Source organism: Trichoplax adhaerens, genomic scaffold (assembly GCF_000150275.1).
Source record: "Trichoplax adhaerens TRIADscaffold_22 genomic scaffold, whole genome shotgun sequence".
NCBI classification, from domain to species: domain Eukaryota; kingdom Metazoa; phylum Placozoa; class Uniplacotomia; order Trichoplacea; family Trichoplacidae; genus Trichoplax; species Trichoplax adhaerens.
Window position 1 is genome coordinate 493,892 of NW_002060963.1, and position 25,458 is coordinate 519,349.

Below are 25,458 nucleotides of genomic sequence, written 5' to 3' on the forward strand. Positions count from 1 at the left end.
GACAACATGGCATGGCCTAGTAGTATTAGACAGTCCTTAATCTTCTTGATACTGTCGATATACAAGGATAGCAGAGTGTTATGCAAGCCAACTGCATGCCTCAACGAGCCAAGCCAAGCAACAATCGTAATCCACTATCCCATTCTCAAATTCACATCTCAATGGATTCTATACTAAACTACACCTACTAGCTCAAACCTTGCTACCATCTTATACTAAACAATCAATGGCTGCATTTTTTTTTTCCACCTTCCTACTCACATGGCGATGACAACCGACAGGACAGGATTCCTCTTCTCCAATATCACTGAAATCAGTCATACATAGTCAATAGTCTATCGCTTACTGTAGTAGCCTTGATAGGATAGCTTACTTCATTCACCAAGCATACCAAGGAAGGACTATTTTACCCCCAACGAAAGGATTACCCAATCGACTATGCGTCAAGTCATCCTATTTCATCTTGCTGTAGTACAGTAGATCTACTATACGATCATCATTTCAATTTTTTGTATCATCATCATGACCTCCTCTGGCTCCTGATAGTGTCAATCCTGCACTCAGGCAGGTTGATTTTGCAGTTTCCCACAATTCTGTTACATTACCTTCAATAAAATTATATAGACAGTAATTATAATTATAATCAGTCTTATCTCGATGTCTTCATGGATCAACAACCTTCTTACAGTACAGTCATAATACCTATCCTCTACAATAAATCATTAATTGAAACCATCACTATTCTTTCTTTTTCACTATCTTGTATGCCAACCTTAGATTACAAAATTAATCGGAACACAGCTATGGCAGTACATGCTATGTTCAATAATGCAGCACCACCGTTACACGTCCAAAGCTTGGAGAAAGCTGTGGAAGTGAAACCGTTAATCCATTACATCGATGCTTTGGTCAAAGATCCAAAGCGAGACCTTTACAGGTGAGTCCAAATCAACTGGTATGGCTAAACGACCGTCTAAAGAATATTTCTTATTGTAGTAACTACGCTGGTTAAACTACGCTTTATAACATCGATGTTGTAATACCCTATCATACCCTTTTTATTCTACCATAATCTCCTGAGTGTGATATGTGTATATAGTGCGCTTTTCAATACCTTACCACCTCTTGATATTAGTCTTATACTTACAATCATAGGCGAAGATGAATAGATGTCATGGTATTTTAGTAGACACTAAGTTACAACGCTAAAAAAAAAGCTTGAACATACGGTATACTATAGTAAGAGCCTTGATTGAAGGACTCTACTCTAGCTTCTTGATCAATTACAATTTATTATCCATACACTTACTCGATAGTCGTTAGTACAGTAGTAAACAAATAGCAGCATCCAAATGAGTGATATACCACTTGCTCTGTATCAAAACTATCAGCTTACCTTCTCTACTAAATAAATGTCCTTGCTATCTTAACTTTAACAAATCCCTATGCAATATCACAATTCAGCTTGAAGGGATCCATGGGCTACAGATAAATAATGAATTAACCTCCAATATTGTGATGAGTAGGCAAAAGTGTAGTGTTGCATAGAATTTTATAAAGTAATTCTAATGCACTTTTCAACAGGTACTATACTCCCTTTTTGAGATTCTCAAGTCGTGCATAATGCTTTTACGTAACGTACAATTTATATTGCTATAATTCAAATACAGTCAATGTCAACGGTACTTAGGTTATTTTATCCAGTGTTAAAAACTTACTCTTTCAGTATTACTAACAACTATATGTATGTTACAATGTACAGTAGCATACAAAATTCAAGATCAAATTGTCCTTCACCTATGCAAGTAGATACCCTATCCAAATACTGTGTTGTTACCTTTTAGAGATCCTAACTCAGTAGCTAACTGTACAACAAGGACATTTCTTGCTTTTAAGAAACTTTGAATAACTTTTCCAAAGGTAGCCAATTTACAGTATAATAATGACATCATAATCGTCTAAATACACAGCTATAAGATAAACTCGACCATCCATCATTAGTAAGTAATTGTCATCATCATTTTCTTAAGTAAAGCCAATAATCGACTGTAATACATAGTTTATAATGCAATTGAACTTTAAAAACATTGTAAAGAATAACAACAATACACAAAGTATGCCACCCTGGTATTTGTAACAGTGCACTGTGCACCTTTGTTATTATTACCAAATCTGAAATACTTGCATCCCTGATAAGTCATAAAATAACTTTCGGCAATGCCTATACTGCTCTATTTCACTGGCTTACTTCAACGTATTAAAACCTTAATTGCATTATATACTGTATATTTAAAGTTTTTCAACGTACAAAATCAAAGGTACATCATGAATTACGTCTAGCAACTATATTTCTGTATGATGTTTACGAGTATTGTTGGATACAAGTGAAGCATTTTTAGTGCAATTGTACAGTTATTATTGCAACTATAATTTCCTTCTATTTTAGATAAATTATATATCTAAGCATTGTTGCGGTAATTTTTTAGTACGATAATAATTTTAAATCATGCTATGCATAGTATCCATTAAGTTGTAATTAATAGTGTTTTACAAAGATAATCAAAAATTTTCGCTACATTTACTCTATGAGATCAGAGATGACTGTACTTCCTCTTGATATAAGTTAGGTACATTCTGAAGACATGATATTTGAACTGTGTACATGCACGTTGCAATAGCTGTGTTTGCCTGAGAGAAATCATACTTGATAAAAGTAGTCGCTTTTCCTGATCTTTTCTTCAACATTATATATTTTATAGGACCGATGATGATAGATATAACGAGGAAAAAGTTTCGAATGGTATTATTGATCGTAAATCGGATAAGCGATTTTGGAAAGGGATAATCAGTAAGTGCAAAAATTATTCAATATTAATTGAATAGCTACCTAAATTCCATGATCGGTATGTCAAGTTCACGGTATTAATAAAACATTCATTGTGTGCTCTGTATCTAATTGGAAAGCGAGAATATTTTAAGATCTTATCCATTACCATATACGCGTATATAGATATAATTTGATGTGTGTTATTCTTTCTTGATAGAAAACAAAGATAAAAAAAAAACAAGTTATAACTTTGCAAATGTCAATAAAAGTAGAAGATGGCTGCAGGTACATTTATTTATATTGATATTGATATATGCTACTGGTATAAGATTAACTATTTACAGTCAATTCCATTGCATACATAACTATCCCTCTTTATTACCGATAATTTAACAACGATCGGAATGCTAGGTATAATGTTAATAACGCTACAATAATTATCGTTGCTAATCCTATTGTCCTGCTCGCACTTTTAGGATATGTTACTGTCTGAAAGTTCTGAATCCTCTACTGATGATTGCACTATGACACACGATGATCTGATTGTATTATTGAAATTACATAAACGAAAACGAAAATACCAGAATGTATTTTCTCGTAAGAAGGAGGTAATTTAAGTTATAAATGATTCTGTGTCGATTATTAGAGCATAACTAACTACATCAATGGATACTATTAGTTAAAACAATACAAGTATTATTCCTCTGGCTTACTTTTGGAAGAAGACAAGTATGTCGAACCGAAATCAAAAAAAAGTAAAAAGAAATCTAAGCAGAAGCATAAGAAATGTTCGTATTTTAATCTACTTTACCACGCTTATTGAATTGTACAGTTTGCGTACTTTGCTATACGATTTAAAAAAAATAATTGTAATAATCAGTAAACGTTTCATTTAATTTAGATGCGGAGATCGAACATGTTAAGGCTGAAAAAGGAAAAAGAGGTAGAAAGAAAAAAGCCACTAAAGAGGTTACACCAAAGGTAGTATATATAATAAGACGCAATCAATAGATTACCACTGTCGTATATTTCCACTGAAATGGCTAAATTTTCCTGATTTAGAAATCGAGTGAAAAGGATACAGTAAATGAAGACGGTAGTGTATCAGTTGAAAAAGTGGTTAAAAAAGTAAAATCTCGCCGTCAAGAGATTGAAATCATCCGTAGAAAAATATGGATAGCTATTTCTAGAAAGGAGGCTATCAAGGTATATTCAATGAACTGCCTTCAATATATTTAGCTTAATAACATTCATTTCGTATTGCTGATTTTTCTTAGGCACAACGTGCGAGGTCGAATATTCAACATAACACTTTAATCAATCTAAAGAAAGTGTCACAACTCTGTCAAAAAGAGATCCGTCGTAAAGCTATTAAATCTCAACGTACTTCCAAGGATATTTTACCGAGGTCAAAGCGATTGGTCAAAGAAGTGAGCGATTATTCCGTATATCTATTTTGATGGCTATCCTAATTATTTAAGATTGTTGCAAATTATCATAATTGATCACGTATCATGATAATTTAGATGCTTCTATATTGGAGAAAATATGAAAAAGTAGAAAGAGAACATAGGAAACGTGCTGAGAAAGAAGCACAAGAGCAGAGACGCTTAGATGAAGAAATAAGAGAGGTATAAACATTTTGGAATTAACTTGAAAATGTTTTAACAATGGCGAATATTTAATTCGAGATAATTACTTTAAGGCTAAACGACAGCAAAGAAAGCTCAATTTCTTAATCACTCAAACGGAGTTGTATGCTCACTTCTTTAGCAAGAAATTAGGAGGTATTTAATATTTGAATTATTTTTATTACAAATTTATTCGTAATCGATGTACTATAAATAATCCATACTACTTTTAGTCGCTGAAAAAAATGACGCTACCGAAGAACAAATATTATCAAAACTTGAAGACGGTGATCAATCGCGAGAGATTACAACAAACTCCGGAATAATAGTAGACACCAACGTCGATGATTACGGTATTTCATACTTTTCTTGATAAAATTATAAATTATTTCTGCAAAGTAAAAATTGAAATGAACTTTTAATTCACAGATGATGATTTAATGAAAGAACAAGTTATCAAAAATGTTCAAGATGCTCTCAACTTACAACAAGCAAAGGTAGTTGAAAAATGATCTATTCCAAAGCATGTTGAATGATCGTGCTCTGTAGTAAATTATATTTTCTTATTACAGACCCATAAATACGATCTCGATAAGCATGCCTCATCTGGTAAGTGTCGCATTGATTGCTATAGGAAGTTTCTAATTATGAGTTGAAAAATTTAAGTAACTGAGTCCAATTTTTGACTTGACAGCTTTTGGAGAATTCAGTTTAGCAAATCCATCAATTAGTACTGAAACGTCATTTCCACAGCCAATGATGTTTCAAGGACAACTGAAAACTTACCAACTGAAGGTAACATTTTTACTTTTGTATCTTTAATTTGATGACGTGATACATTAATTCATAGTTTATAATGCTGCATTAATGATAATAGGGTATGAACTGGTTGGCAAATTTATACAATCAGGTGAATTGACTGCATTACAATCCGGAATTAAATATTACTATGAAAGTACTTGTTTCTCAGGCATTACTAGTGCAGCAGCTATTATAAGTATCATTCTCTATTTTTAGGGTATCAATGGCATACTGGCAGACGAAATGGGACTTGGTAAAACCGTTCAATCTATTGCATTACTTTCTTATCTTTCGGAGGTTAGAATATATAATTCTATAAATATTACCTAGTAGCTATTAAGTGATTGCTTAGAACCTCCAAATAATTCCATTTGTTTATTGTAAAGACCCAAAATATTTGGGGACCATTCATGGTGATAGCTCCTGCTTCCACTCTACATAATTGGCAGCAGGAATTCATGAAATTCACTCCAAAATTCAAGGTAAGTTATCCTAAAGTAGACCCCGCAAATACTCTCCTGCAGCTAGGCATCAGTTAACTCATGTTTGGGCAATAAAATTGATAGGTTTTGCCATACTGGGGAAATCAGAGCGATCGAAAAGCATTGCGAAAATTTTGGTCACAGGTAGATCTAAACCTATTTCCAATATATTCTTATAATGGCGTCTTCTAAAATTTTACCGATATCATTGCAGAAAGAATTTACCGCTGACGACTCGCCTTTTCATGCTCTAATAACAAGTTATCAATTGGTAAAATTAAATATGATTAGTTACTCTATTGTAAAGAACTAGTTTATCTAAGCAAAGTTTAACGTCTCTATTACCTACAGATTGTTCAAGATATGCGATATTTTCAAAAGATTAATTGGCAATATATGGTCCTTGATGAAGCGCAAGCGTTAAAGAGTAGCTCAAGTGCACGATGGAAAATACTCCTTAGCTTCAATTGTCGTAATCGACTACTATTAACTGGAACTCCAATTCAGAATAGCATGGCTGAGGTACACATTCATTTGTATGCTATTCATTGCATTCCAATTTAACTAGTAAACTAGGCCTAATCTCCTTTTCATTTCTCCTCAGTTATGGGCACTTTTGCATTTTATAATGCCTACACTATTTGACTGCCATCAAGAATTTAATGAATGGTTTTCGAAAGATATCGAAAGTCATGCTGAAAATAAATCAGCCATTGATGAAAGTAAATTACTCATGACGTAGTAAACACTTAACATTTTCAGTATTAAACTTCTTCGTAACATAAATACTTGGGATAGTTTGTAAAGTATGAAGTGTAACTAATTGAATTTCATGGTTAGACCAACTTTCACGCCTCCATATGATACTCAAGCCCTTCATGTTAAGAAGAATAAAGAAAGACGTAGAAAATGAGATGGCCGAAAAAGTAATTTAAGCAACTTAATTTGAGTACTGTTTTAATTGAACAATATCTATTTAAATTTACAACGTAGCCTTTTAGCAATTTATTCCTCTTTGTTAAAAGATCGGTATGTGTAATCATATTTTTATTGACAATACTGACGGTATTTTCTGGCAACTAGATCGAAATTCGTCTTACTTGTGAACTTACTAGCCGTCAGACGCTATTATATCAAGCTTTACGAAGGAAAATTTCGATAGAAGATCTAGTACATTCATCGCATTCCTCTTCAAATTCCGCTGCAACTAGTAGTCTAATGAACCTCGTTATGCAATTTAGAAAGGTTAATAATAATAGTGATAGAAACGATAGTAGGATACATTAATGTCAATTAAATAAACTATCTTTGCACGATTTAAGGTCTGTAATCATCCCGAACTATTCGAGCGAAGAGATGTAAGATCTCCAATGTGGATGAAGGCGATAAAGTATCAGTTACCAAAATTAATACATAACGAAGGTATCTAAAAGTATCAACTTTCAATCCATTGAAATATTGTATTAGATAAAAGCTGATATAGGTTTTTTGCCTCATCTCTGGATAAATTACGTAGGCATGAATTTAGCAACTTATAAAATTAAGAAATCAAGGTAATCTTAGCCTATATTTCACAATTTAAGCCGATCTTTTTAATGCTAGTAGCTATCAATGTTATATTTGTACCTGCGACTACTATTTTAATTGAAATGTACTTTATTATTATTTTTTAGATATTTTATGACCGATCTTAATCTAACGAACCCTTTCCACGTGTATAACTCGTTATTCAAAGTATCCACATTAGGTAGGATAAATTTAAATTTCGAAGGTTGCTTGCCAATTTTTGCTGCCGTTACAAATTAAAATGACGATTTATACTGTCATAGATTATTCCAATGGTTACTCCTTTACAAGATTTATTAATCTTTCACCTGCTGAATTTTCAGCTATTACTTCTTCATTAAATCAGACAAGGTTCGCTAACCTATAGTTGATATTTTTTTACGTTATGTTGAATTGATTCGCCACTAATTTTTCATATCTAATTTCACCAGATTATCAATGATGAATACCACAATGGAACATGCCATTCAAATATACTTTAGACATATGTTAAGAGTAAACTATCCAGAATGTAGAGAAGAACTTTATAGGTAACGTAGCTCTATTGATTATGTAAGTTTATTTATAAACTATTGCCTATCGTAACCAATTTTTTGTATTTATTTATAGTTACACGAAAAATTATTTCTTGATACTGTGGCCGACATTTCGTTGCTCTTTTCCTTCATCTCGCTTTAGTAGTTGCCTTCGTAACTTGATATTTACAAGCTATACGAATGCTGTTATATCTCATCAAGATCACCACATTTATTCAAAGGCTTCAGCTATCCACAATAATATTTTGGCTTCGGTGTGCTCGTCGTCTATTACTCAAGTCTCTAGTTTAGACGGTGGTAATGAAGAAAATGTAGAGGAAATTGATGTGGAAACGTCACAGAAATTGAATAATACGTCGTCACCTAGCCATCAGGTTACGAACAGTAAATCCACCATACTTAAAACAATGCCTACGACATGCCCGTCATTTTTAGTTTGCTATATACCGAAAGCTATTGCTCCAAATGTTAGTACTTATTGTGTTGATCGTGGTGCGGCCAATAAGGACATAGAAACATCATCTATGAAAAGTCTCTCAAGTTGGTATCCTGCACGGAAAGGCACCAAGTTACGAGAGGGTCTTCATACTAGTCTACGTAACGTAATAGATTGGGAAGTAGTACGGCCTCTCAATGGATGGTCATATATGGCAATTCCGGATAAAAAATCGCTAGTTACAGATAGTGGAAAATTGCGAATTTTAGATGTGCTACTTAAAAAATTAAAATTTGAAGGACACCGCGTCCTGATCTATTCACAAATGACGAGAATGATTGATCTATTGGAAGAATATATGGGATTTAGAAAACATATATATATGCGATTAGACGGATCGTCCAAAATATCTGATAGACGTGATATGGTAGCCGATTTTCAAAGTAAATCTGATATATTTGCGTTTTTATTAAGCACAAGAGCAGGAGGTCTAGGAATAAACTTAACCGCTGCCGATACCGTAATATTTTACGATAGCGATTGGAATCCAACTGTTGATCAGCAAGCAATGGATAGAGCTCATAGATTAGGTCAAACAAAGCAGGTAACTGTTTATCGTCTGGTAACAAGTGGTACTATCGAAAATCGTATATTGAAACGAGCTCAAGAAAAGAGTGAGATTCAAAAGATGGTAATTTCAGGTGGAAATTTTAAGCCAGACGCTTTGAAATCTAGAGAGGTTGTTTCGTTATTGCTTGATGATGATGATTTAGAGAAGAAATTTAAGCAAAAGGAAGAGGAAAGAAAAGCCTTAGGTGGGCAATCCAAAGAGCGGAAGAAAAAGAGAGAAAATGGAACTGATAAACCACCAGCCAAACGTGGAAGAAAGAAGAAACAGCCAGTTATTGTAGATGTCGAAACTATCGATAAACCGATTGAGTTTGTAACAAATAGCGCGAACGGAAGTTTATCTGGACTGGAGGGAATGTCGATAGATGGTGAAATTGAACAAGCAGATGATATAGATAATGCTAATATCTCTGTTACCGAAGTTGGTAGCGAAACTTCCAGTATTCCTGATAATCAATTACAGATGTCGCCTATCGATGTCGAGAAAAGTCGAGGTCGAGGTCGAGGTCGAGGTAGAGGTAGAGGAGTAGGGCTGGAGGCACAACTGGAGGTGCAGGAAGTACAAGAGGTCGTCGGTCCACTAGAGGGAGTAGAGGAGGACGTGGCGGAAGAGGAGGCGGTGCAGCTGCTGCGGCAGCTGCGGCCGCTGCTGGTGCTGCAGCAGGAGCAGCCGCCGCATTTGCCGCTTACGGTTACAATTTAACAGCTCCCTCTGCTAATTTAGCAATAGGAAGATCGTTACGAACATCTAGATCTGCGGGTTCAATTGCCTCAAATAGCGCAATATCTCATGAAGCTTCAAATCGAACTAGCCCTGCATCTTCCACCCCTGCAACGCCTTTGTCGTTAGGCAGTCAAGAAACAAATTAAGCTTTTTCTAGTATTTCCTCTGTAACATTGCAGTATTATTGTGTTGAAAATGTTGCTTAGGTACCTGTTAGCCGATTGGCTGTTGTGTATAATACAAGATTTGGAGATTACAGTATTTATTTGTTGAATGTAATTAAGTATCTGTACCGACCTGAACTGAAGCATTCAATACGTGATCTTTATTAAACCATTGAACGCCTTGACTTTGAATTACGATTACTTGGATTTGATGGCTATGCTGATTTCATGATACTGTAAATTAGGAATGATCATGAATCGATTTATTACGAATTAAGCTTTGCCTTTATATCAAAAGAGCATTTTCGGATGTGCGTAGTAATAGTATTACTGGACTTGTGATAGCATTTCGTTTTCTATGATAGCACCATAAATACTATTTATGGTATCAGATGTACAAAATAGCGTTGATGCTTATATAAAAGGAATACGATTATTTACCATCACAAACCTGTTTATATTAATATCGTGCCTAACAATAAACAATAACTCTAGCATTCTAACATTTTTGCATCTTACTGTACCTACTATTAATTATTATTTGAGTGGTATATCCAATTTAAGCCCCTACCCGATACAGTTTTATATGTAATATTGTAAAGATAATATTTCAAATTCTACAGTTATCCAAATTATCTTGATATTGAAAGCAAATTATTTGACGTTGCTACAATCTTCATGCCATTAAATGTTATGATTGCAATCTTTAAAGAGATTTATTTATCATCATTGATACGGTCAATAAATCGATATAAAAGCTGTCTTTAAATGCATGTAGTATGTTGAAATTACAATTTACGGAGAAATCATCATAACTTATAATTTAAGAAGTAATGTAAAGAATAGTTGTTAAATTATTGATAACCAGTCATAATTATTATTATTCATTGGTTGCATATTGCCACCAGTATTTAACCAAAGCAGCTGCAGAAAAAACCAAACTTGATGCTGACGCGAGTGATTCGTCTGCACTGATATCGCCGCTGTTCAGTTCGTCATGTGGTGAATCTGTCATTAGTTCTTTTATTTCGTTTCCTGCTAGGATAGCCAGATCAATAATGTAAAATAAAATCGATTAATCAATACCTATTGATACTTTATATTACGCGTAGATAATTATTTATGCAACTTAAACTGCTGTAGATAGACAATCAATATACCGGGAGAAGCGCTATTAATCCAACTCATTTCAACATCATCGCTATCAATTTCTGTACTTTGGGTGAGTTCATCTTGATTTTTAGCAAGATCAATATTACTGTCAGTGCATGTATCAAGCAGGAAATAAGTATTCGGATCCAATTCATAAATATTTTGTCTGAAAGATCAATAGAAAATACAATTTAATGCAAATTGTATCCTAGATTCTTTCATCAAGATCAAACTTCATCGTTATGTTTTATGAAGATCTACCTGCCCAGACAGTCATTATCTGGATCGATGCATAATCTGAGATTTTTCAATATTTCCGTTGAAATTAATTCGTAAGATTTTTGATACTATGAAAGCCGAAAAGCAATAAAATGCAAGTTATTGTCTCTTGATACGAATGGAGGCATTATCTAGAAGTATTCCATCTTATCTTTTTCATGCTTATACAGTTTTTATTTATAAGGTTCATTAAGTAAATTACCTGTAATGAACACAAATAGAGTACATTGTAATTTAACTTAGAAACGGCGGTATCAAACTTTTGGCGATCGAAAATCATATCTGAAAATTCACTAAAATATTATAGAAGAGAGCTGTAAGTTAATATGAATTAGAACTGTAGCTAAAACGTCAGAAGTACTCTATTAACGCTTTGATCCTGTTTCAAAATAATAGAATATACGTATAACAACATCATTCAATTATCTATGTAATACCTATAACAGAGCTTATACGGTAGATTGGTATCCAAATACATCGATAGAATATTTACAAGTTGGGTAGTATACAGGAAAGCAGCATTAATATGATAGGCCGGATTTTCGAGAAGGGCAGGTACTTCAGTAGCTAAGATAAACATGAGGAAGTAAATTATAGTGTTATTGCATTAATAATTATAGATGTTATCATCCGGTCGAAATTTAAAATTTTAAGAGTTCAATCCGTTAGTCGATTTTATTTACCAGATCGTTCCGTTGGAATGCTAGAATTTTCTGATACTATTCAAATTGAATAATGTCACTGATCAGGTGAAACTCAAGCTAAAATATGACATTTAAAATTAATTTAAAACGATGCTTTGATAATTAATCCAACTTACTCCAAACAAAATATGCTTGGTAATCTCCATTGGTAGGTAGCATAGCACCAAGAACAGAATGTTTATCATCATTATCGTCATGTAGTGAAACCCATTTGCCATTGACATAAACTGTATTGGATGCCTCAACTAAATCCCATAATTGTTCATCAGATAGACTGCAATTATCATCACAAGCATCGAATCCTTTATCATCAGCATGACTGCGGTCGCAAGCACTGCGTTGTATCACATTATCTTCGGCAGATTTAGTACGTATTGGATTAAGATCACTTGATAGTAATTTAGCTGGTATGTGTCTAATTGGAAAGAGATCCCTGACCAATGCTCGAGCATTTTTACAACGAATATTATACAACTCTGTAGATAATTTCTCGAGATTGATTTTAGATTGCGATGCATTTACCTAGAGGATGACAAGACATTCAAAAGTTAATATGTCAGTAAGATTCTTTAAATTATTGTCTCAATATGGATATTTTTAAAGTCGGTCTATTACCACCATTATGTTGTCAATTAAAAGACATGGCTATTGAAGTCAAGAAAAATCAAATGCTACATACAATTTTGCTATTCAATTTCGCCTTATATTTTCGGAGAAATTTCTTCCACATTTTACCATTTTTCTTCATTAATTCAATATTAGAGTAGAGTTTTTTTACTTCTTTTCGAACTACAGTGGATAATAATGAATGATAATCATCATTTTGTGTACATGCACTAGTTAATATCCGCGTAATAAAGAAATTTTTAAACAATCCAGAGTCTAATTTATAAATGAGCGCTTAAGAAATGGTTTGTGAGAGCTAGTGCAGAACCTGTTTCGGTTTCTTTTCTATTGCAATGATAGAGTGCTTTAAGGCATTGAATCCTGTGTTGCTTTTCTAGGATTTGATTTTTCTGTTATCATGACGAAATAGATTTATAAACTAAGGTTAATATTATAACTATAACGTACGATAATAAAGAGTCCTAATAACACGAGTACGCCGTATTGAATATGGAGTTCACTCTGTTTACGATAGTTGCATACGGATTTTGAATCATTATTGTTGATGCTAATTTTTAATACGACAATACTTACTGTACTTAGAGCAATTTCATGTTTCATCAACGTTTGATTTATCCTGTAGAAATTGAAATCCATTGCAAGTAAATCATTTGTGTTATTAATTTTTCAAATTATTGTGTACGATAATACTGGTATGATGGAGAAAATGGATTATATCATTTTCGATCTGTTTTATAGAATATTCAACGGGATGGTATTATACTGCAGCTACTACTACCTATGAGTAAGTTAGACGTTAAACAATTCAACGAAGGAAAATTAAAAAGATATTGGCTCTACAACGCGTTTTACATCAATCTTGTTGACAAGACATTCCAATGAGATCAATAAGATTATGTACTCTATGCTACTCTATTGTATCCTTCAACACTAGACTCAACTTGTCAGTCCAGTAGCAGATTATTCTTGAATGATTAATAATATGTAATGTGGGTGCATGATACAGGAAATACATTTCCACAACAGAACATAATATTACTACTGTTGAATTAGTAGTTTATCTTCAACTCATGTCATCATACGATCTGCGAATACTGCAGTTATGATTGATTTGTATAAGGTTCTCTTTCCATTGGTTCTTGTAGAACTACTTTTAACGTCAACATAAAGGTCTAGCCAGGTCTTCTATGTATAGTGTATTGTCTACAACTGAATCTGAACTACCATGTACTGTATACAGAACCATGAGATAAGATGATTATCGTCTGCATTGATTGCATGATTGACTACTGTAAGAATCAGAATTTTCTGCTAAGTATGCAGTCATGAATATATGCTGTACATACACTTGTAGTATGGTGAAATGATACCAAGACGGCAATGCTTACCTTTCCGATAAGTTATTTTTAAGTTGAAATTTCTGTTGATATCGTAATAATTTATCGTTGAAGCTGTTGAGTAATCATTTTAAAAATAGAAAAATACCATTAGTGGCCAAAAAGCAAGATGATTATGACAAGAATATTGAGATCTAGTAACTGTAAATTGAGCAAGTCATGGGCGATGATACAACAAGAAGAACAATTGGACGGAAAATGTGTAAATAGATAAGAGTGTACGCATTGCATTCCCCTGGAAAGTGATCTTTTATTCAGATATGATTGATTGTACTACATTGACTCAATCCGATGGGAAGGCAACATTATCCTGTCTGTCGAGTAGACCGGTTGTTGCTTCTATCAACGAGTAGTGTATTTTTCTCATTCTCTTCTGATGCAAATAGCACTCATAAGCAAGCGATGCCTTCCTTTTTGGGTTGGAAAGCAGTCGATTACAATATTGATTGCTGATATGATGGCGTTGAAAATAATAATTCAACAACATCAGCCTTGCTTATATTGCAAATTAGCTTCATTTCAATGCTATCGGTCATGGCCTAAGTATCACTTTGTGAAAAGGACGTTGTATGTATGTTGGAGAATGCAATGGATACAATCATGAATCGACTATTGAATTTACAGCAGTTACATAACAAACAAACGATGAAAAACATTTTTTTTCCTTTCCTGGCACTTTAGAGGATAATTCTACAGTAGACTTTGGTGGCATCGATCGTCGACTAGCTTACCTCTCACTCGTTTGATCTGGACCAGTATAGCGAGAGCAATGAGTACAGATAAATCTCTCCCTCATTCTAAAGCATACTGGACATGTTAAGTGGGATTGTATCGATATTGAATGTTGTTGCTCCATCTTGTCGGGGCCAATTCATTCTTTTGTTATTGTTGATGATGATGGAAGGTTATTTTCCAGCCATCTTTATGATGATGTGGAGAGTGATGACGCAATGGAAGGTTGACGCCACTCTCTGACGCTGCTGTATGGTTTACTACTTGCCGGTTGAGTCAAATCCAATTGATCGCTTGCTTGCAACCGATCCTAGTGTCAAGTCTCTCTGCTCTAGTACTAAAACAGTCTCGTCACTGATACACTTGTATCCTCGGTAGACAAGCGTGTTGACCGGCGATGATCAAGGATGGATGGATGGATGGAAACAACTTGGACAGTGTACAGTAGACTCTAGACTCTATAGAGAGTCTCTAGTGTACACTGTACAGTACAGTGTAGATTCTAGTGACTATAGCGGTGATCAAGGATGGACGGATGGAAACAATGGCCGTAGAAAGTACTGTAGATAGTGTACTGTACTGTACAGGACTGTTCGTGGGTGGATGGATGGAAATACTCATTAGCGGTGATCACTGGCCGTAAAAAGTACTGTAGATAGTGTACAGGACTGTACTGTACACTGCACACTACTGTTCGTGGATGGATGGATGGAAATACTGTAGTCCTGTCCGTAGACTGGACCGTACTAGTTGTATTGTACTGTACTGGAAACTGGCGTCTGATCTTACAGAGGGACGGACGGAAAATGGTCAATGACTATCATCGTCTCGTCGACGATGGAAATGACCCGTCGGGTAGATTGATTTCATCTAGGGTGACCTCTCTTCCATACAGAGTGGCCATTCTTGCCAACGCACTTGGCAGCTGATTTTCAGCGTTATTGCAAACTGTAAGAGTTTTAAACAGTGTTGCTTGCTGTCTCTTGCCTCTTCCTTCTTTCTTTTTTGGCTAGCCAGATCGATTTTGCTGGTCGCACGATGTTGGATTGCATGCTATACCACTCTACTGTACCATATTGTACCAGTGACGAGTGGTTTCTGACCCCAGGCATTTGGAATTGCAGGATCATGACTGGCACGATGTTGGATTGCATGCAACAATACTCTACTGTACCATACTGTACCAGTGACGAGCGGTTTCTGACGCAAAGCATTTGGAATTGCAGGATCATGACTGGCAACCACCAATCTCCACCGTCCACAGTCTACAGTCACAGTCCTGGCAGGTGCTTACAGTACAAAGTACACTACTCCCGATGCAGTGCGCCTCATTGCAGTCCACTGCGGGAAAATAGTTTCTTCCTCTTACAAACATGACTACGATACACTATTGTATCGAACACTAGCCTGTTTAAAATGCTCGCTGGGCAGAAAACCGCTCTCGTGCAGTCAGTGAAGCGTGCGCATTGACGACGTCGATGGACTGTATCAAACACTGCCTGCAGTCTATAGTATACAACAGGGTAGTTGGTGCATCCATCAGCGACACTCTTCTTGCCCCAGTCTTGACAGCAAGTCTTGAAAGATCTTTGCAGCCATTTTCTTTCTCGCTCATTTCAACATTGATTGCTGATATTGCTCGTCATGGCGTCTAAACGAGGAGCAGCGACCGAAATGGATGATGACCAGACTGAATTTGAAACCAGTAAAGGTGTTAAAGTCATTCGTAGTTTTGATCAAATGGGTCTAAAGGAAGATCTCGTTCGAGGCATTTATGCTTACGGTAAGCGAGCAACAGCAGCACCAATGCAAAATTGCAGTCAAGAATCTCCTCTTTCCCATATTCAATAGCGATCTACACCAACGAAGATCTTTCTGCTTTCTTCATGCCTTCTTGCTGCCTTCTTCATACATTCTTCATGCTTTGTCACCCCTTTTTTGGTGCCCAACCGTAGTGTCTATTCTTTTTACTTTGTTGATCCATTCGTTGGTCAGCCAACACCAAGACAAGGCTGCAGTCAATGATAGCCAATCTCCTCTTTCTCCCATATTCAGTAGTGATCTACACCAACTAAGATCTTCCTGCCTTTTTCCTGCCTTCTTCATGCCTTCTTCATCCCTTCTTCATGCCTTCTTCATGCCTTCTTCATGCCTTCTTCATACCGTCTTCATGCTTTGTCACCCCTTTTTTAGTACCCAACTGTAGTGATTGTATCCATTCTTTTTACCCTGTTGATCCAATTAGTGGGTAAGCCAGCATCAATACAAGACTGCAGTCAAGAATCGCTAATCTCATTTTTCCCATATTCAATAGCGATCGACACCAACTCAAATCTTCATGCCTTCTTCATGCCTTCTTCATACCTTCTTCATGCTTTGTCACCCCTTTTTTACTACCCAACCGTAGTGATTGTGTCCATTCTTTTTACCCTGTTGATCCAGTAGTGGGTAAGCGAGCACCAATACGAGACTGCAGTCAAGAATAGCCAATCTCATTTTTCCCATATTCAATAGCGATCGACACCAACTCAAATCTTCATGCCTTCTTCAGGCATTCTTCATGCTTTGTCACCCCTTTTTTGGTACCCAACTGGAAAGATCATGTCGATTCCTGTTACCCTGTTGATCCAGTGGTTTGCAAGCCAAACAGGATACAAGAATTGTCTACGGTACAAGGTGGAGGAAAAAGTCATTTTTGGAATGACTCATTTTGGACCATGAAATTGAAATTGTCATTCGGTCAATGTCTGTAAAGTATTGCGATCAAACCCTTGAAAGCATTGGGGATAGGATATTCAATCGCCACATACAGCAACTAAAATCGCAATCCCTTTGGCATGCTTTGTCAGCTCTTGTTTGTACCCAACCGTAGTGATCGTATCGATTCCTTTTACCCTGTTGATCTCGTTGCTGCTATATAGCGAGCAACAGCACCATCAATGCAAGACTCCAGTCAAAGAATAGCCAATCTCATTTTTCAGATAGCCTATTCAATAACGATACCAACCAATATCGTAATCTCTTCTTCACGCTTTGCCAGCCCCTTTTTTTAGCCAAGCGTAGTCATCGTATCGATTCCTTTTACCCTATTGATCCAGTAGTTTGCAAGCGAATTGACTAATTGTGTACGGTACAAGTTGGAGGAAAAAGTCACATTTGAATGGCTCATTTTGGACCATGAATTGGAAATACATAGTCATTCCGTTAATGTCTGTAAAGTGTTAAGATCAAACCCTTGAGACTAGTCAATATGAATTTATACCTTTGGCATCCAATGATGGAATAGCGATCATTGTTGGACGTTGTACCATATCCCTGTATTCTTTTCCATGACATCATAGCAACATTTCCTTGATATAGTTTCTCTTCTAGTAGACTCAATCCCAAAATCGACTTACTGTGAAGAAAAATATGGGCACATATCCCTTACTTGACACTGGAAATTAGAAAGAGCAGAATGAGTCTTGTTTTGTATTATACTTTCATCTTTGGAATCGTTTTCAATTAGGTCTTTTCTATCTTGTTAGGCTTTGAAAAACCTTCCGCTATCCAACAAAGATCAATTAAGCCTATTATAGAAGGCCGCGACGTGATTGCTCAGTAAGTAACCCTTTCTCTACTACATTGGCTATAGCTTATCTTTCAGATTTAGAAATCCAAACGTCTAAGCCAACAAAATAGGAATCAATGATTATCCTGATAGATATAAATTATCGATGATAAATTCACTGTCAATGTTATTTTTAAATAGAGCTCAATCCGGAACAGGCAAGACTGCCACATTCTCAATCTCTGTCCTACAAGCGATTGATACTCAGGTTTGGATGAGTTATTCAATTTTGAGGTTTCTTTTTCGCACACGTACACTATCAAAATTAAATTACAATCCAATGAATCCTCTCTTTCTTTGCAGTTAAGAGAAACACAAGCTTTAATCATGTCACCTACTCGTGAATTAGCTGTCCAAATACAGAAAGTAAGTCAAGATTGACAGTAAATATGGATATATTCCATCTTGTTTGACCGCACTACCGTTCTATAGGTAATACTGGCATTGGGCGATTATATGAATGTACAATGTCATGCTTGCATCGGAGGCACTAATGTTGGTGAAGATATCAGAAAGTTGGACTATGGTCAACATATAGTATCAGGATCTCCAGGAAGAGTATTTGGTGTGTAGGCTGTTTCGATAGCATAACACAGTATCCTGCTTTCGCTGCTATAAATCGACGATTGAAATGATTGCATGAAACAATCCATTGCTTATCTAACACACGATTACTTGATTAATTTATTAGATATGATTCGCCGAAGAAATTTGCGTACTCGATCCATCAAGATGTTAGTTTTAGATGAAGCTGACGAAATGCTTAACCAAGGCTTTAAAGAGCAAATCTATGATGTATATCGTTACTTGCCTCCCTCAACTCAAGTAAGCAACTTATTATTATCAAGCCAATCAATCGGATAACCGGAAAATACGAAATATACTTATTCATTATTCTCCATACTATCTTTAGGTGGTTCTCCTGAGTGCTACTCTTCCACACGATATTCTAGAAATGACTCGTAAATTTATGACAGAGCCTATGCGTATTCTAGTCAAGCGGTCAGTTTTCAATTTTGACACCAAGTTGAAGTAGTGCACTACAACATCAATTTTTACTTTAGACTGTAACGATCATTCATTAGTAGTGTTGTCAATCCATTGAATGCTCCTGCTACGCCACCATTAAAATAATTGAATGATCTTGTCTTATTCGTACATGTTATAGTGATGAATTGACATTAGAGGGGATAAAACAATTTTTCGTTGCTGTTGAACGCGAAGAATGGAAATTTGATACACTCTGCGATTTATACGATACTTTGACAATTACACAAGCAGTTATTTTCTGCAATACAAAGAGAAAGGTAAAGTAAACGATAGTAAATCAATGGCTAGCACGACTTGTAATTTGTTACTTGAAATAATAACCAATTAGCCATATTATAGTAACAGCTATAAATTATAAATGATAGGTTGACTGGCTAACGGAGAAAATGCGCGAAGCTAATTTTACAGTTTCATCTATGCATGGCGATATGCCACAAAAAGAAAGAGATGCAATCATGAAAGAGTTTAGATCCGGTGCTAGGTTAATACAATAATCATGACCTTACTCGATAGGATAGCTTGTTTTATGGTGAATAATGAATATGCTGTGTCTATGATTATAACTATAGCCGGGTACTTATTACCACTGATGTCTGGGCCAGGGGAATCGACGTTCAGCAGGTGTCTCTGGTCATCAATTATGATCTACCCAATAACCGTGAATTGTATATCCATCGGTATGTGCATCAATGTTCATGATTGCTATTCAATTCAAATATATTCACAATGTACTCAGCAAGATTAACAATTTTTCTTTCAGAATCGGTCGTTCAGGTCGTTATGGCCGTAAAGGTGTGGCTATTAACTTTGTTAAGAGTGACGATATCAGAATCCTTCGTGACATCGAACAGTATTACAGTACTCAAATCGATGAAATGCCCATGAACGGTTCGTATTGGATTCATTCTACACTTCATGTTCATACATTGAACTCCATTAGCTATTACAGTTCTGCTATACCAAATAACTTTTATAACCCTCGCCTCTATTTTTATTTTCTTTTACAGTTTCCGATCTTATATAAAACTATTCAGTATCCTAAAATACTCCACAGAAGAAATCCCGCGAAATACTGAAACTATCATTGTTATAATTTTAATATCTTATGTACTTTGTTTTTGTAGCATACATTTCGCCTTCGTTAATCTTTTATGTTATTATATAATTAATAAGTAAACCTAATATACAGTATCCAATACTTGTTACGAGTATTTGTTTTATGCATAATAACTGTTTAGTCGTTATTTCGACTGTATGTTTTGTAGTTGTTAATTGAACGAAAATAAATACCAAATGCCTTATTAGATGACTAATCCTCAGACTTGATGCACTCCTTTGCTAACTACGAGTATCAAATATATTTTTTTCTTCGTATCGCAAACAGTGCGTTCTTTCTACACATTCATGGTATGAACCTACGGCAGATCTCTGTTACTGTATAGCGTTAGCTACAATTTTAAATTTAAATTCGTCATGTTGCTCAGCATTAAATATCAAGATCAAAAATTGAACTTATGCAGTTTACAATTCCAATTTTACTATTTAATTGAGATACCATTAAGCTTTGAATTAGGACTAGTGAATTTTATCATTAGAATAATAGCTAATAGTTAGGTTATGCATTGATGGACCCATTCTGTATTTAGGTTTACTTGATCTTTTTCTACGCGAATTTAAAAATCAATTATAGGAACTCGACCGGTGTAAGAGAATATATCATAAATTTAATCCTTGCTAAACTGCTAATACTCTAATGATTAAGTTATTACCAAACATTATTTGCAACCATAGCTGACTTACTTATTTACCATGCTAGTAAATTAAATTCTAGTAAAGCAAGTAGACACTAGACAGTATTATTTCTTCTAACATATTTAGTACGGGATGGCTCATTCAAAAAGCGATCCATTTAAGATGTATTTACTATTAGAAAACATTCATATTATACTTTGAGTATATAGGATTTCAACTCTCAAACACCATACAGCATTAAAATACTAGTTTCATCCGCGATGATCGCCAAATTTTAAGTGAAACTTTCTTTGCAGGAAGAAAAATGTGCCAAGCAGAATAATGATGACAATCAGACTAATTCCACCAGTAATAAAAGCAATTACTATTGTTGGAACTAGAAGAATGGTAGTATGAAATATAATGTTTAAAAAATATTTCAAGTCCACTCGCTAGTCATAGAGATTATTAATAATGATAACATAGCACTGTACTAAAATTAGATCATGCTGCATACGCGTAGAAGCGAGTAATTTTACACAAATTTGTGATCGTATATCATAACCATATTGATTAGTGCCGGTAGCTAAACAGTAAGTAAAAATATCTTTCGACAATATACTTACAAGGAGCATTAACATATTTATGCCTATCAGTTTCCCCGGTTCTGCTGTTATAAGATAATTATAGAATTAATTATGTTACATTGTTACGAAAAAACTTTGTGAGGTGTACATTGTAGATTATTTTCATTTTGCGTTAATATATATGTTGACATATACATTTTTGCCAGCAATGGTTAAGGATTGATACGTAAGCAATCCTTAATTTAGTTCAATCAGTTATTACTACCTAAACTTATATAGAAGGCACGTCTCACCGACAACAAAGTATGGTAGATTAAGATTATCTAGCTAGATTGAAAGCGTCATCGAGCTTAATATAATTATATCTCTGTCGGAATATCAACTGATTTTTAATCCAATTTAAAGTGACTTAAATATGCGAAGTTACACTTTCGACTTTTGTTGCAACTAAAAATACTCCAGGCTCATAACATACTTGAATTGCCTTAATGTTTGATACACAGAATAAAGAAGTTTATGTACAGTATAATTATGGTTGATAATTAACTTTAGTTATAATTGCGCGATATCATCATGTGCAGTTTAATGTTCTGATTTTTGTTTACTATTAATAATTATAATAAATAAAATTCAATCTTGCAACGATTTAAATTTAATTAGGTAACTATAATAACAATGTTCAAGTTTAATCAGTTGAACACAGTCTTAGAAATCTGTACATTATATAATGGATTTAACTATAAGTAACGATCAATTCTTCCCTATTCTTACACATATATGTATCTGAACATATACTATAATTAGATATCGCAACATGTTCATTATTACTGACGCAACATTATCTATTTAGTCGCCGGCTATTGATATGTGAAATAATAATTAATTGCAAGGATTGAAAACGAATAGCCTAAACTAAGTGCATTTGGTGCAACATTATAGATGAATTCAAAATTAATATTAGTAGCCAAGAACTAATAGAATCTAAATAGGAAATAAATTATATTATATACATTATTATAGTTCATTATTTTTACCGAGTATATTCTATAAATTAGTAGCAATAGCATTAAATTTACCTGCAATATGCTACGTTGTTAGTCCAAATTTTGCAGGATGATCCATTGATTGGGCATCTTAAAGTACATGCTGTAGGGGTAAGGAATCAGAGTCAGACACAAAGGTCACACTGTTATAGTATATGGTTTGTACAGCTTGAAATGATCATTCAAAACAATTGCACAGACTTACTCTAGAAAGTAATTAAATTTACATAGTTTAAAATTACTAATGTCATACACTGATCTATTTGTTATAAGTAATTCTATTAAAATTACCTGAGCAATTGTTGCTGTAAAATCTCTGACCGGTTGTTTCTGCATCACATTTGCATACATGGGAACCTTCTTTATTAATGCACGTCTGATGTGGATAAGGGCAGTATAATTTAGGGTATTGGCATTCATCGATATCTAGAAGAATTGAAATCATGAATTTTCAATCACTTTCATGGATGCAAATGAGAATGTAGGGACTAATCCATTAATAGATAGGTCAAAGTAGGCATTTGCCTTCAACTGTAACATACGACTATTCAAAATTTGCAGGATTTATCAAGTATAATACTAATTTAACAAAACTAAAAATATTTAAGTACCTACAAATTACAAAATGTAATGTGGCTACTTTAGAATTACTTCCTTCCATCGTAGAATTTTTATAAGTCATTTATAGCGATCATATCAATAATAGTATTATAATGATATTATTAATCGTTGAAATATTAGCTGCACAAACGCTCGCTTATAATTTTTGTATAACACTAATACAGAGTAAGGTACAGAATTAAGGAAGACCGCGTAGAATTTTACGTATATCAAGATATAGAAATAAATAAAATAAATACTGATGATAGGTATGATGATTGCTTTAACTATTCGTAGTCTAACTTTTTTTCTTAAAAACTAACATTATTTGATAGATAGTTTCATAAAATTCTATATATTATCGAGACTATTCATATATACAGAAGAGTTTACTTGCAGCAAGCTTTTAAGGCAATCCATTAAACCATTTTACCTTCGCAGTAGCTTCCATTACCACTAAAGCCACGACCGCAGCGACAGTTATATCTTAGGGTGTCATTATAAACTTCAGTAACACAAATTGCATGGCGATGGCACACAAGTCCTTTATCAAGGCACTCTTTGTGCGTTTTAAGACTTAAATCTAAGCCATAAAATAGGAAATCATAATTTATAAATCGCTTATAAAGGTCATTAGATTTACAATACTGAAGAATTTGTTTAATTAAAGGACGATAACTCTTAAATAATACGTCTACTTAATCGTATTGATAATTTAGATTAATAAGGATTATATAATTAGCAGTTAAATAACAGCTAAAAGTCTCAATGCCTGATATGAGATTAGCTATCAATTTCAAGGAATAGTTCTTGATAGAAATAGAATTATTTAAGGCTTAAGAAAACATGTAAATAAGAGATGATATGTAAAAGCACTCTAGTAATTCAGCAATGGCTGAAACTTAATTGAGTTGTTAGGTTTATCGATAGAATTTTATCCGTATACGTCGGCAAAAAGCATGTGGAGATCACTTTGGTGTCTTAATTGAATTAAGTTCAAAATTCTTCTAAAAATTTAATGTAATATTAGCAGCTTATTAGTATTATAAAGTTATTATCGCGTTTTACTTCATACCAGCATACATCAGCAAATATCTAAATCTGCTGATCTATTTACGGTATTTGCTAATAGTTCATGTTAATCTGGCTAAAGTTCTGATTACATATTTGCGATTAAGTTCCTTATTAATTTATACTTTTTTTAAAGAGCTTTTTACGCGAGATCTCTGGTATGATCACACCTTAACAATGAAACGAGAAATGAGAAACTCTAGCTAACTCCAATTCTAAACTAATTTACTAGCATGTAGATATGCAGTATATGTGTACAGTATAGATCTAATGCAGTTTCTATACAGTAACGAATCGATATGTGACTTACTACATCAAGTTGAGTAATTAACTTCTGGCAATATCGACGGCAACAACGATCAGCTCAGTAATACTTTTACATATCAGCTTCAGTATTTGATAATTATTACAAAATCGTAACAATCAAGTTAATGGTGACATTAAGGTAATATGAAGTTAAATATAAGTACCGTAGTTTAAGGTTGAAAGAGAGATTTACTACTGTAATCGCATTTAATATACGTATAGTTTTTATATGCGCATATGTTACTGTATACTTTCTCGAAGGGTCTATGTGGACGTAGATTTTTAGACCTAGAGGTCTATGGTTTAGATTACTGCGTATTGCTAGTAAAAAATAATCAGCAAGGATAAAGTTTACATTGTAGAAAGGCAAGATAAGATAACCTAGATGAATTATCTATCAAGAAATTTCTACTAAAATTTACTAAATTCTTATTGGATCAAGAAATGGTATTCTCAGTGGTATCTTAATTAGAACAGTAGATGTAAAGATACAATATAATATGGTTGAAATAATTAAACATCGTTATTATTTTCTTGATTTATTTGGCAGTTATTAAGAATTAGCATAAGAAAGAAGACGATATGAAATGTTACTGTCGAATATTATGTACATAAATTATTACATACTCTAAATTATAATAGTCGCTTATCATAATTTTACTATTTATAGCATGACATATCAATTGCTGTGTAGTCTACTTATGTTCTGTTTCATTGTACCGAAGACAATTATAGAATCATATGTTGTCTCTGTACCATATGCGATGCGCGT

At 34.2% G+C, this 25,458-nt stretch overlaps 4 protein-coding genes across 4 annotated transcripts; 2 read left to right on the top strand and 2 right to left on the bottom strand.

Moving 5' to 3' along the window:
• Window positions 1–803: 803 nt before the first annotated feature.
• TRIADDRAFT_61248 (uncharacterized protein) lies at window positions 804–9,612 on the top strand (the record flags this gene model as incomplete). Its single annotated transcript, XM_002117168.1, has 28 exons — window positions 804–937; window positions 2,760–2,848; window positions 3,045–3,112; window positions 3,304–3,435; window positions 3,507–3,582; window positions 3,729–3,808; window positions 3,890–4,033; window positions 4,105–4,257; window positions 4,354–4,458; window positions 4,533–4,614; window positions 4,692–4,811; window positions 4,888–4,955; window positions 5,031–5,067; window positions 5,153–5,253; window positions 5,476–5,556; window positions 5,646–5,741; window positions 5,826–5,885; window positions 5,956–6,012; window positions 6,093–6,263; window positions 6,346–6,463; window positions 6,582–6,667; window positions 6,735–6,770; window positions 7,064–7,163; window positions 7,258–7,294; window positions 7,415–7,488; window positions 7,571–7,658; window positions 7,739–7,837; window positions 7,917–9,612. 28 exons carry the CDS (start codon window positions 804–806, stop codon window positions 9,610–9,612), a joined length of 4,188 nt encoding a protein of 1,395 aa, XP_002117204.1.
• Window positions 9,613–10,677: 1,065 nt separating this feature from the next.
• Window positions 10,678–14,812, bottom strand: TRIADDRAFT_61249 (uncharacterized protein; the record flags this gene model as incomplete). The annotated part of the gene is made up of 11 exons (XM_002117221.1): window positions 10,678–10,835; window positions 10,958–11,115; window positions 11,211–11,296; window positions 11,431–11,521; window positions 11,666–11,795; window positions 12,049–12,454; window positions 12,612–12,721; window positions 12,867–12,948; window positions 13,133–13,175; window positions 13,948–14,010; window positions 14,688–14,812. 11 exons carry the CDS (start codon window positions 14,810–14,812, stop codon window positions 10,678–10,680), a joined length of 1,452 nt encoding a protein of 483 aa, XP_002117257.1.
• Window positions 14,813–16,332: 1,520 nt separating this feature from the next.
• TRIADDRAFT_38398 (DEAD box ATP-dependent RNA helicase) lies at window positions 16,333–20,654 on the top strand (the record flags this gene model as incomplete). The annotated part of the gene is made up of 12 exons (XM_002117169.1): window positions 16,333–16,471; window positions 18,216–18,288; window positions 18,440–18,506; window positions 18,602–18,664; window positions 18,731–18,863; window positions 18,990–19,123; window positions 19,212–19,300; window positions 19,467–19,605; window positions 19,714–19,829; window positions 19,918–20,025; window positions 20,109–20,236; window positions 20,356–20,654. 12 exons carry the CDS (start codon window positions 16,333–16,335, stop codon window positions 20,370–20,372), a joined length of 1,206 nt encoding a protein of 401 aa, XP_002117205.1. The 3' UTR covers window positions 20,373–20,654.
• A 697-nt stretch (window positions 20,655–21,351) lies between these two features.
• On the bottom strand, window positions 21,352–24,394 carry TRIADDRAFT_61251 (uncharacterized protein; the record flags this gene model as incomplete). The annotated part of the gene is made up of 6 exons (XM_002117222.1): window positions 21,352–21,476; window positions 21,706–21,749; window positions 22,743–22,812; window positions 23,001–23,135; window positions 23,743–23,892; window positions 24,385–24,394. The coding sequence occupies 6 exons, from the start codon at window positions 24,392–24,394 to the stop codon at window positions 21,352–21,354; spliced, it is 534 nt and encodes a 177-aa protein (XP_002117258.1).
• Window positions 24,395–25,458: the final 1,064 nt, after the last annotated feature.